Raw genomic sequence first — 13,094 nt, 5'->3', positions numbered from 1 at the left:
TTACTTTCAAGGCCATGGACCGTTTCATATTACAATATTTTGTTACTTGGTATTTCTCCACCGTGTAGAAGATGACCCTGCTATCAGAGAGTTAGCTAAAGTTGCCAGCTGTTTCCTGCTCTGTATTTAATTTGGGGGAGTTTACACTATAGCGACCATATGTAACACTGAGCTTTAGCCTCTGACTTTTAGCACAATTGTCATGTGTGCAGCCATCAAGTCCATATTTAGGACCCTTTACTTTTGCAGGGTACTTGTCTGTAAAATGAAGTTTTCAACCAACACAAGATGCTAATGTTAGCTCAATTAGCCAGCTAGCTAACCCTGATAAACTTCTGCAAGAAACAGCCATCAGTTACTCTTTCTCTAATTCTAACTATTTCTTTAATTCAAATTATAACTCGTCCTCTAATTTTGAGTCATAAATCTGCCGCTGCTATCACTTTAAACAACATATGAGTCAGAATGGAAATCTTGACGGGCATAGAACAGTTAGGGTGCAGGGATTAGCAAATTGTCAATCTGCCACTTAGCATTATGTGGCCAGTAGCTGGCTATGATTTGTGGATGCATTACATTACTGCTAAAACCTGAGACTGTCAAGCAGTCAGAGGTAAATTGAGTTGTTGTTTGAACTTGAGCAGAACCTCCAATTTCAGAAAACTGGGCACAAGCCCAGACTCCAAGTACAAGTGTACATTGATGTGACTGATAAATGTTTGCATTTTGGGGAGCAGCTTCAATATTGATCAACCAATGAAGTTATTCTCATCAACTCCAACAGCAGGATATGAGAAAGAGTAATGACGCCCCTTTTTTTCCAGGTACATTTATAGACAACACACATGCATGCATGCTCACACGCACACACACACACACACACACGCACGCACACACACACACACACACTGTCTAGCTTCCAAGCTGTTTGCGTAAGTGTGTGACTTCTGTTTATTTGGAAAATGCCATTGTCTTCAGGGAAGATAACTGTTTGGCAGGACTGCACATAATATTTGTATTTGCACAGTTCTCCGTGTTTTCATATGGAATGAATGTGTGTCAGTGTGTTATTCTGCGGTACTACGTGTATATGTCAAGTGTGCAGGCAAGGGAGTAGTATATTAGCAACCTGCTGTGTTCCTATCTTTTCCTATCATATGTCTTTCTCTTTGTTTTTCTATCCTCATATTTGGTTTAAATTTCATCTCACTCTGTCTTTCCCTCCAACACCCCTCTCTGTGGCAGAAGATAATATTGATGGTGTCATTATGAGAAGTCTGATTATTATTGTTATTATCACAGAGGCACATGAAGCCAAGCATGCCCATGTGGGATGTACACATAGAGGTGTGTGTGTGTGTGTCTGTGTGTGTGTGTGTGTGAATGTAAAGCATAAGAGTGATGGCGACCTGCCAATTGAAAAACATGCATAATAATAAAGATTCACACTGCATTGACTGTCACATCTGTCCAGTGTAGAACACATCATTAACAGGAACCTCATTAATTTCTGTTCCCGCAAGTTGCACACATGCAGATTTACTATGTCTAATAAACAGGCTACCTACAAACAGGCCCTGAAAGAAAACTCTCTTGACAAATGTCCACCCAAAATTATTGTGGTTTGATAATGTCATTTTTTTAGAACTCAACATTTGAAGATTTAAACATTATCTCTACGAAAGTTGGCTTAAAGTTAAACAAAAAATGGAACAGGAACTGGTTAACTTATCTTTGCTATAATGTAAGTGTTTACTAAGTGGAGATTTACACATCACTACATTTAATTAAAATGGACTGTTCCACACAAACTAAATTCTTATGCCTCCCACCTGCCAGATGTAGAGTATAGTGCTGGTTGGGCTGGTGTAATCATTTTCTCCCTAACTGCTTGAATATAAATAAAAGTTGTAGCAGTAATTTTTCCCAGATTCATCAGTTCAAAAGCAACATTTGAATGGAAATGAGGCAGTATGTGATCTTTCAACATGATTTATTATTCTACAACTGAAAACATCACAATACACATTTTCTTATTCATAAACTATCTCACAAAACACATTCTTACTCTTCTTTTTGCAAAAACTGTAAATTATCTTCTGATTATTGATAAACTACCTGATGTTTCACATGTAAGCCTGGCTGAAATTAAAGCAGAAATAAATTCAAGGCAGCCAACAAATGTTCAATTGTATTAGAGTAACAGCTCATCAGGTTTCAAATTTAGTGTCAAGTAGAATGATCAAGGAAGGAGTAGAAAGAAAAGGAAATAAGAGAAGTAAAAACAAGCAAGTGGAAAAATTATGTCTAATAAAGAAGAAAAAAATGGACAAAATAAATAGGGGAAAAAAGGAGAAGAGAAGAGAAAAAAAGCCTTTTGAGGTGGGGTAAAGGTCAAGTGGAAAGAAAATGAGGAAAGAAAAAGACAATGAGGAAGCTGAGTGGGAGAGGAGGAAGGAGAGGGAAAGGTCAGAAGAAAAAAATAAAATGACAGATGGAAAAGCAAGATCAAAGAAAAGATCGGCTGGAAAGAAAGGAGGGAAGAAAGAAGGACACTGTTGAAGAGTTGGTTCACTTCTAGGCCAAAATGTTCCACCCTGCAGAACCTATAAAATGTATGAATGGCGGAGGGTTTAACAGGTATTTTTTTAATCATTATAGCTGAACTCACATATATAACCATTACCGCTAAACACATCATTTTATCTGAGTATAAATGCAAATATGGAAATGGAAGACTCTTACCCCTATGGACTTGAAAAATATTTATATTTGTACAAATGAAGCACAACATGGCCCTTGTATAATATTTCATAAATAGGTAACAATGACATGACATACTTTTATCATAAACCCTATTAATATCTATTGGAGTAATTATCACACACCAGTCCATCAATCAACACTTAATATAGGATAAAGCCATATCATATGGAAAAAGATATGAAAGAGAGAGAGAGAGATCATCACATGCATGCATAGTATAATTCCTTATAGTCCTGATCTGGAATTTTAAACACCAAACATAACCATATCTACTGGCTGATGATTATGTTATGATTAGGCTCTTAAAACACTGAGTATGGAAAAAAGCAAATACTTTGTTTGTGTGTTACTGTTGATGCGTGTCACCTTTTATTTCATGTTAGTGCTGTTTGGTCAGCTGTGAATGGAGGCTGTTCGCGTCTGTCTTTGCCAGAATAGAGAGGTTTCTTATAAGATTTAAAGAAAGACCTATATTTATTTGTACAGTACTTAACATATGTTAAATTGAGCACATGCATGTATAGTTATGCACTCATTCATTCAGTCAGTCACACACACACACACACACACACACACACACACACACACACACACACACACACACACACACACACACAGGTGGACACAGCTGTCAAGTGCTATTAAATGCTTCAGGGTCTATGATTCTCAACAGCAGATGTCAAGAGTAAGTTTGATTAACATTAGGAGATATTTACACCCTTGACCGGAACAATATACATTTCTGTGCCTGACAAGGCCACCACAAATTATACTTCATATATTTTACATGAATTTTACATTATATAATATCTAATGAAAAAAAAAGAAAATACAGGACTGCAGAGTCAGATTCAGTTAATGTCCCAAAAGTTGAAAGAGTTCTTTTCTGTTCTGTGCGTTTGTGTGTCCTTAACTATAAATATGTACAGTATATGCATATGTACTTCATATAGTATGCATGAGGGTACTGTTTGTGCAGTTTAGAGAAGAAAAACTCGAGGCCTGTGTAATGGACCTACAGTATATGTCTTGTGTGCCTCCAGGAGCGAACGTTTCACAGTCATTGTCCGCCTTGTTACGCTTCACCTAATAATTCCAACCCTCTGTCTTAGATTGGACTGTATTGCTGTGTGTGTGTGTGCGTGTGTGTGTGCGTGTGTGTGTGTGTGTATACAGTACACGGAGCTAGTTGGCATTATAGCCAATGTAATGTGGTTTGGAGCTGGAAGGCAGATTTGCTGAGTTTGAGCTGAATTTGAAATAATTGGCTTTATCCAACGAAGCCTTAAACCACACATACACACACACACACACACACACACACACACACACACACACACACACATATGGACATTTGTCAGTACATGCACATATCTCTATGCACATAAACACAGCACTAATACACATGGATTAAGGGAAGGACGTGCAAAATAAAGAATCGAGAAAAGCAGCATTGCTGTTCTTATTATTGCCGTTTGTGAAATCGCTCATGTGGGGGCAGGTCCTCACATCCGCATGTGTGTATGTGTGTACGCTCCACTGGTGACTGCATTGCCAACCCTGTGACACAACGCTATACTAGGCTCCCAGTGAGGCCTTGTCAGAAGCACGGATTAGAGCCAAAACAAAAAATTAAAAGAAGAGACAACAGTGGGATGGGGGAAGAAGGCAAGAGCCAGAAGAAGAAAAAGAAGGACGAAAAAGGTTTGACAGCCTGTGAAGTTTGCTCATTAGGCATATTCCTCTGTGATGGCCCAGTGTGAGATGCTCAGTCTGAGAGTGTGTCAGCGCTTCCACAGTGCAACTCATGACAGTGAAGAGGCTGGTTGAAACAGGCAACAATGGTCAAGACACACAAAATTAACTGGTAGGCAGTGCTCCTCATACTGGTGCATGTTAAGCCTGCACACTCATGAATCTGTTTTCATCACAAAAAGGGCTGCATTATATATACAGATACTACAGTTGCAGATGCAGAAGCTTTAGCTTCAGGAAATTATTATACTCCTATACAGTTTTACAAAGTCATGGCAGTAACAAGATTAGAATATAGCAAACAGCTAACATCACAACATGCTAACAAAAATAAAGCATTTTTCAATGTAGCACACACAGGATCTAAAAATCCAGTGTGCACGTTACGTTACGTTTGTTTTGCACTCCTAGTTTCCTATGTCCTAAAAAAAAGGACTCTGCATATTTGGACCATGATCCTTTCACCATCATTCCTCAATAGCATCCTTTTCAATTGCACAAGGCATCTCACACCCCTGGGACTGAGAGTGCAGCTTGTATCTATTCAGATTTGTTTCTGCCATACATCTCATTGTTTCATTACTTTCCTTATGGGATTCATGAAAATGCAATTAAACTAGACGAAACACCACAGAACCAACCCTGTCCCCTGGAAATTCTGTTTATATACAACTAAACTGCAACAGCAAATTCAACTGTAGGGAATACAATTGCATTTCTGTTAATGTGACAAGGATATGTTGTTAATTTACATATTTGGCAAGTTATGACAAGTTATGAAGTTAAATATGTTGATACTAAACATCTCAGTAAAGTGTTCACAGGCAACCTATTTGTTTTTCGCCAAAACAGGTGATGTCATTGTAGTGACCAAAATTTTTCCAAATATGTCCAGGCACTTTGGTTCAGTGGATTTGTTGCCTAAACCAAACCTCTGACGGGTCTGTGGATGTGAGCACTGGTCTCTGTGACAGTCACGTGCATCTCCTGGTGGCTCTGCTGATGTTAATAAATGTAGCGCCTCATTCATTCACAAAGAAAAAAGACCAAAAACATTGACTCTGAACATAATCCAGCCAGTGATTATGTTTCCTACAAAACCTAAGTGCTAATTTTTAGGAGACAGGACTGTGAGAACATATGACAAAACGTCACTTAAGAGTATTGAGAATCGTAAAAGGTTAGTTGTAGGATTTCAGCAGGCCAGTGCTATAAACAATGCAGCTAACTGAATAAAAGGGCAAGAAAGTCAGAGCCATATGGAATCTATCATGTTTGACAACAATACTTCAAAATCTTTGGTATCCCATGTTTTGTGCAATTTTAGTGTTGTGATACCTTTCTTGTGCTGAAGTATTGGACAAACCCCAATGTGGCCTAAGAGGAATTCAGACATTTAGTGAACACATACAAAATGTTTTGTTAATTTTAGTGTTAGTTAGTCTTTCCTATCTGCTCTGAAACCTGCTTTTCTGCCAGTCCATCAGTGAGATCCAGTACGTGTTAGTTTGCAGGGGCCACATATTCAGGGTTGGTGTAGGAGAAGCCGAGGAAATCGTCCTGGTCCAGGTTCATGATGACAAGCTTGTCTGTTGGCGTCAAGTCCACGGGCATCTTGGTAAACTCCTTGTCGAAGTTGCAGGTGTCCCGACGGTTCCTCTGCAGGTGGAGTTTAGAGATTTTGAGGGACAGAGGGTACAATGGGAGGGAGGATAGTAGAGAAATGATTTGAGAATTATGGAATGGATTGAACAGGAAGAGAAGAGAAAGCATTACTGTTAAATATCTCATAGTTTACTTTCTGACAGCTCATCTTAACTTGGGCTAATGGCAGGAGAGTAAAAAGTGTATTTTCCAAAATGTCAAACTATTCCTTCAATGAAACTGGCTTTTAAGGAGTTGATATCAATTTTGGGCCACTTGGATTTCTCTTTGATCTCTCTTTTTTTTGTTGAGTCCCTTTACTTCTCACCTGAGTGTCCAATCTCTCCAGCTAAGTCTCACCAGTGAAAGCCTGTTTTTATATTATCTCCATAAGGAGGTGTGAGTTGCAGAAATCTGGACTTCATAGCTCAACGATCAGCCTTTTCCACTGTGACTTTTCACCTTTTCACCTGACAAGAGAAGATGGTGCAGTAGCCTGGACCTGCTGAATCTGGAAGCTGGAGTTCCAACTTTGAATAATAGGACAGTTGTGTATATTAAGTCTGCCTGTGCTGGTCCGTGGGTTTACACAGAAAATAATAGGAGCAAACACAGTGCATTCTCCTTGCCCTGTGTTTGCTGCAATGGTCTCCTTAGTTTACGCTATTTGTAGAAGTTTCAAACTTCATGTCATAATGATTTGCTAATGTTAACATGCTAGAAGTAATACCTGCAGAAATAATGGCAAATGAGGAAAAGAGAATGATGGACATAAACGAACGTAGATGGGAATGAAGAGACAGGGAGGGAGAGTTAGTGACAACAGTATCTAAATAAGTATCTATGTACAGTGGGAAAGTAAGTAAGGGAAGTGAGGAGGAGAATCAACACTAAGAGCGCAATGAGATAAAGACACTGAGTGACATACTGTAAACGAAGAGAGGAAAGAGACAGTCACGAGGGACTGGAGTACAGGAAAACAACAACTGTGACTCTTTCTCTCTCTCGCTCTCTCTCTCTCTCTCTCTCTCTCTGTGGTCCAGGTATTACTCATGTCGTAGGGACTTAAATCTGTTTACAAAGGCACATCATGGGGACTTCCTTATGGGGACAAGAGCAAGTCCCCATACTATAAATCATTACATTTTAAGGTGAAGATATGTTTAAAAGTTAGGTTAAGGTTAGGGTAGGGGTTAGGTAAGTGGTAGTCATGGTTATGGTTACAGTAAGTCTCCAGGAAATGAATGTTAAGTCAATGTAATGTCCTCTGAAGTCATGGAGACACAACTGTGTGTGTCTGTGTGTGCTAGTGGAGGGTTTCTCTAGGGCAGAGCATTATTAATGCACTGCTTGGCTCAGTTGGTGTATAGATAGAGGAAAGGAGCGAAAGAGCGAACCGGGTGTTAAAGATGGAGGAGTGTATGTTAGCAAGTGGGGGAGGGGCAAGTTAGACGCAGTAAAATGGAGAGGCTACCATTGTATTAACACACACACACACACAAACACAAACACTCTGACATTGACACATTCAGAGGGGATTTGAATCTTATTGGGTACCCATGCTATAAGCACGCATACTGTAAGGCTCTGTGTGTAAGAGCAAACACCAAAGGGAGGATGGTATTCCAACACATACACACACACACACACACACACACACACACACACACACACACACACACACACACACAGTCATATATGCCATACATGGCCTGTAGGATGTCCTCAGAACACACACACACACACACACACACACACACACACACACACACACACACACACACACACACTCACACTTGTTTACTTTAAGATGCACCAATAACAGGTGCTCTATCAGAAACATAAGAGGAAATAGTTACATATTAATCAAGACAGTTACACAGTTTATTGTAAATATCAGTCTGCTGTTTCACCTGCTCTGCTCATCTACATGGTTTTTAATTTATGTGCTCTGTTTTGAGGGCTGTGTCCCTTGCTCATAGATTCACTGCACCACATTTAGTTTAGTCAGCATTTTATTTAGATTTGGGACACTTACCAATCATCATCATTTTGCATCATAACTGATCATTTTTGTATAAATTTCGTGTGACACATTACATTGTGGAGGTGTTAGCACAACTTAAACTTCCATAAACTGAACACTTGAATAAAGTGGTTGAGGGTAAGTGCAGTGCGCTGTAGAGTAAACTGGGAGTGATAGAGCAAGCAGTGGTGGACACACCCATGCAGGCAGATCTGTAAAGCCCAAGGACTCTCTGGGCTTTGCTCTCTCTTCTCACTACTCTCTTCTGAGTTATTATTATAAATTGACAAAAAAGATCAGTGTTTGAAAAGGTAAAAAAAATTAGGGCTATTGCATTTTCACCCTTTTTTTGTTTTACCTTCCTACATCTTGAAGCATATTTTGAGCCGTGCTTAACGCAAGAGGATCCTATTTGCTGGAAACTTGTAGAATGATACGAAACAAATTCTTAGCACATGAGATCATTAAATATGGGACAGATGATCAGGAGCAGATTTTTCAGCAAAAGACAGTGAAGACAATATATAACCATACTCACCATGTAGGCCTATATTGGTATTAACTCATTAATAAGACTCAATTAGACAGATTGTTGCTCCATCTGCTATGAGTAGAACAGCTACGATAGATAGATAGATAGGTAGATAGATAGTTAGATGGATAGTAGGAAAGAATAGACAAAAAGCTGGTCACATCAATATTCACATCACTAAGCGGCCACAGAAAAATACACACAAGGGGCAATCTCAGAAAATCCACAACCATAAATATTTAATGTAAAAAGACAGCAGGGGAAGCAAGAGATTTACCAAATACATTCACAAAGTCAAGAGTATGAGCATCTTAACACCATGTACGCCTGGAAAACACAAACAGCTGAAGCCACAGTCCAACTCACAGCACGAGGAAGAGGAAGACAAAAGAAGAAGAGAATAGGAGACAGGATTAAAGAAGAGCGGAATCTGGCTAAGTGGACATTGATTATAATTTTAATCGAACTTCTGAAGGTAGACTGTCGATTGCAAGCTTGTGCATCACAAGAATTCCTGTTTCTACTGTTTGACTTGAGCAAGGAGGTGGGGGTGAAGTCAGAAACATCAACGAGAGAGAGAGCAAGGGACAGAAGAGCTTTGAAGATCACAGAAACCACAAACAAATGTCGCATCTCCTACCTTCTGGCAACTCTCCCACGGCCTGAGAGGAGCTCCCTCCATCCACAGGTACACACCTGCCACAGCTGGCCCAGATCCACCTCACGTTCTGGGCATGATATCCACTAGAGTACTTCCTCTCAAGAGAGGCCTGCACTCCTGGCTGCTACAACACTCATGCGGATGTGGTGTAATTCACTTTTCATATCAGATAACAAAAGTTTCCAAATATGGCTGAAATGTGCGTAAAATGGCAAAAGATCTCCTGAACCTTTTGTGTGGGATAACATGACTTTAAACCTTAAACCTACGTAACAAGAAATAATGTTCAGTTGCATTTATTGTTTAGTAATTTTTAAAGGCTCTGCTCAGCCATGCTGGTGTTTTTAATCCAGCTGATTAAACTCGTCTTCATCTTGAAGGTGGGCGGGGCTATGTTACAATTAAGTGAGGTCACTGGATTCTAACAAACCTAACAAAGCGGTTGGGGAAATGTAAATCGAGCCCACACACGCTCCTGAGAAAATAATAACTGGCCGTTCAATAAACCCCACCCTCAAAAAATGCAATTGTCTAATCATAGCTTAGCAGCTGTAAGAAGGCAAAGCAGGCCTGTCAGGCTTCAGATTTCTCAAAATAGTGAAGAGGTTTTCACGGGTGACTTGTAAGAGCGATGCTTGGCATTTAAAGAGCTTGAAGGGTTGTGTCTTTTTTTTCTAGTCTTTTAGGAAAGAATGGATTTAACAGTGTGTATCTGTCTCGTCAGTTGTTAGCATGTCCGACTAAATAGTTTATGACCTACATAGACAGCTGTTGTGCCGACAGTAAAGTAGCAGACTGAGTGTTAGTTCTGAGGCCAAGAACAGCTTAGAAAAAAACAAACAAAAGACCCGTTCACAGCAAACATCCACAGTGCTGTTGAATGCTAACAGAGTTTCAGTGTATTGTGATGTCTCTGTCCCGTCTCTTTTGGATTTACGTTTACACCTCAGACACACTGGTCAGTCCTCACCCTAAAAATGTTTCCCTTTGGTAACGGTAACAACATACAGGACTTTAGGACAAAGTAACAATCTGATTGTACATTTTCCTGATCATATTTATAGGGCTGATTAGTTCTACATGGCAATACAAGATGTCTCCCACATGGATCATTAGTTTGTGAGGATGCTGACTTTTTACCTGGGACATGCAGCTTTAGCCTCGGTCTTTTAGCATGATATGCACTTGACAGCGCCATATGATATCAGGTGTGTTTAAAACAAGTCAGTCTGCAAAGGGTCTGTTACAATCACCTGAGTGGGTTCACCATGGTGGTATCTATGAGTGTAGTTTGAATACAGCATAGTGTGCCAGCATGTGCTGTCATGATGATATCATGAAATAATATTCTATGATCTTATGGACTTCATGAACTCATATGTCAGTACTCTTTGTTGCTGATTGATATATCCTCAAACTAAATGTCATTCAACTTATGATCAAGTAAAAACTCTTGCATCAGACCTCAGAAATCCACTGTGTACACTGCCAAAGACCGTGCACGCAGTTATTTACCAAACATGCACATATAAGGTCATTCACACACTCACACACATATGCACGCCCAGACACACACACAGCTGGCAGCCATGTAGGCCAGCTCATAATGTGTTCCATCTCAGCGCGCTTCAATTGCAGTTAATGCTGTGAGGCAGAGAGACGGAGATATGGAGAGAAAAAAAGAGAGAGAGAGAGATGCAGTAAAGGACAGAGGATGAGATAAATATCAGTGGCCCTTGGTATAGATCAGAAGCTCAGAATTTACAGTCGCATCAGGGCAAACACACACAATTATTTTTCACATCACTGTGTTCCAGAGGCAGTGGTTTTAATAGAGAAACATGACTCTGAGTCTTTAATTTAGTCTCCCCCTCTCTCGCCCCATCTCTTTTCAGTAACGAGAGGATTAGCGGTAGACGAGCCGATGTGAGCCGAGGATGCGGAGAGTGGGAGGCACAGAGGAAAGGGGAGGTGATGAGGAGAGGAGGGTGAATGAAAGGCGGTATCGAACGCTGACCTGTTTTGGGCTGATAAGCGCAGGCTGCTTTGTGCTGAAGCCACTGGCTTTAATTTGGGGGCCGCAACATTTGGAATTAATTATCACACACACTCCAGCACTGCTGCAGCTTACTGTGTACACTGGCTATTACATCCACTCCAATACAAACTTTATACAGCTTATGTGCAGGAACTTACTGTTACACAGGAGTCTGAATTGCTGTTATAACAAATTTGCATAAAATACAGCTGCACTACATTTTCAGTTTACAGTCAACATAGAGGGAAGTGGTGTATGTCTTCAAATGATGTGTTGGATGTGTTCAGGTTGTGGGATACAAAGCAACAGGAAGCCATTCTTTTTCATCACTAAAAGCAGCTAAAAACTTAGTTAAAAGCAGTGGCCTGTAACTGTGGAAATGTACTGAACTGATTTGTTCCATATTCAAGGTCACTCTTGCGCTGTTTGCTGAGATTTGAGCCGTTGGATATGAATTGTCCGACAGTATTGCATATTGATCCTGGATGTTCTTTCAGTTTGCCTGTTAATCAGCTGGCTAACTGGCTTTTCCTGTGAATGAAATTGCATCAACACCATACTTAACAGGAACAGTTCAATAAAATGAAAATGAGACCAAAACAAACCTGTGAAATAATACTCTTATGTGGTCTTCCAGACCATTTTATAGTTTCCTTACAGACTGGAAATAGGAAAACTGCTTTAACATTATAAAAAGTAACAATATCAAATATGTTAGTGAGCTTTAAAGGTGCTGGCAGGTGTTTTATTTTCTACTTTTAGACAGAGCCAGGCTGGCTGCTTACCTCTGTTTCCATCCTTCATGCTAAGCTAAGCTGACTGCCTCTTGGCTGTAGCTTCATATTCAATGGACAGATGCATGAGTGGTCTGGTTTTCTCATCTAATTCTCTGCAAGAAAGCCTTGAATGTTGAACTATTCCTTTAGAGCTACATGAAATGACCTAATGAAAAGCTCTTCTCTGGCTTTTTTAGTATAAAAAAGTGCAGCACCTTGATTAGAAAACAGCATTACAGTTGTTTATGTAGAGGTGATACCATAATAAAAGATGAAGTGCTAGACTCTGCTGTAAACATGTATCAACAAAGACTGCTGACTGAGCCAGATTTCTTCAATGCCACTGCATATATATGATAAATGTGCTTGTATAAATCAAGGTTAACTGCTTGAGGTGTAGAGTTTTACAGTTGCATGTTATAGATTAAATGCCATTTAATTTAACAAGACTCTGGTGCAGACAGTGCCACCTCACTAACCTACACATCAACGGTCAATCCCTCAAATGTCTTCTTTAAGTTGTTTCTGAAGTGCATGTTCTTGATGACTGTAATTTTCCCCCCCATTCTGACTCTGTGTAATTACAGTGTAATCAAGCCTGGGCTAGAAATCAATGGCCTCCTTTGTTCGGAGATGAGGTTTGTCACATGATAAAAATGAATGAGCATCAGGGTGTAAAATGTGGACAGTTAACAGCAATGTATCCTAACAATCTTCAAGCCACCAGTCAGGCATTTTGTACTTGTTCCAGCAAATGCGAAAAACTTTTTAAAAAACCATCAGAGCCAGATGTTACATCAGCATTTCTTGTGGGATCTTGGGCCCATAAGTGTCTACCCAAATGTAAAAAACCTAAAGGTCACTTGAACATGTTTGACTAACTTCATTAAAGTGTA

General features: G+C 39.8%; 1 protein-coding gene across 1 annotated transcript in view; it reads right to left on the bottom strand.

Annotated features, from left to right (window-relative positions):
- Positions 1-1,976: 1,976 nt before the first annotated feature.
- Positions 1,977-13,094, bottom strand: part of prkcbb (protein kinase C, beta b) — a 99,271-nt gene continuing 88,153 nt past the window's right edge. The window contains exon 19 of the mRNA XM_071474156.1: positions 1,977-6,180. Within this exon, the coding sequence (XP_071330257.1) occupies positions 6,025-6,180 (156 nt within the window). The 3' untranslated portion in view covers positions 1,977-6,024. The remainder of the gene's footprint in view (positions 6,181-13,094) is intronic.

The sequence above is a fragment of the Trachinotus anak genome, unplaced genomic scaffold (assembly GCF_046630095.1).
Source record: "Trachinotus anak isolate AG129_WGS33_773 ecotype Australia unplaced genomic scaffold, CSIRO_AGI_Tana_v1 ptg000003l, whole genome shotgun sequence".
Classification (NCBI taxonomy): Eukaryota; Metazoa; Chordata; class Actinopteri; order Carangiformes; family Carangidae; genus Trachinotus; species Trachinotus anak.
The sequence above is the reverse complement of the archived record's forward strand: the minus strand, read 5'-3'. Positions and strand labels throughout refer to the sequence as shown.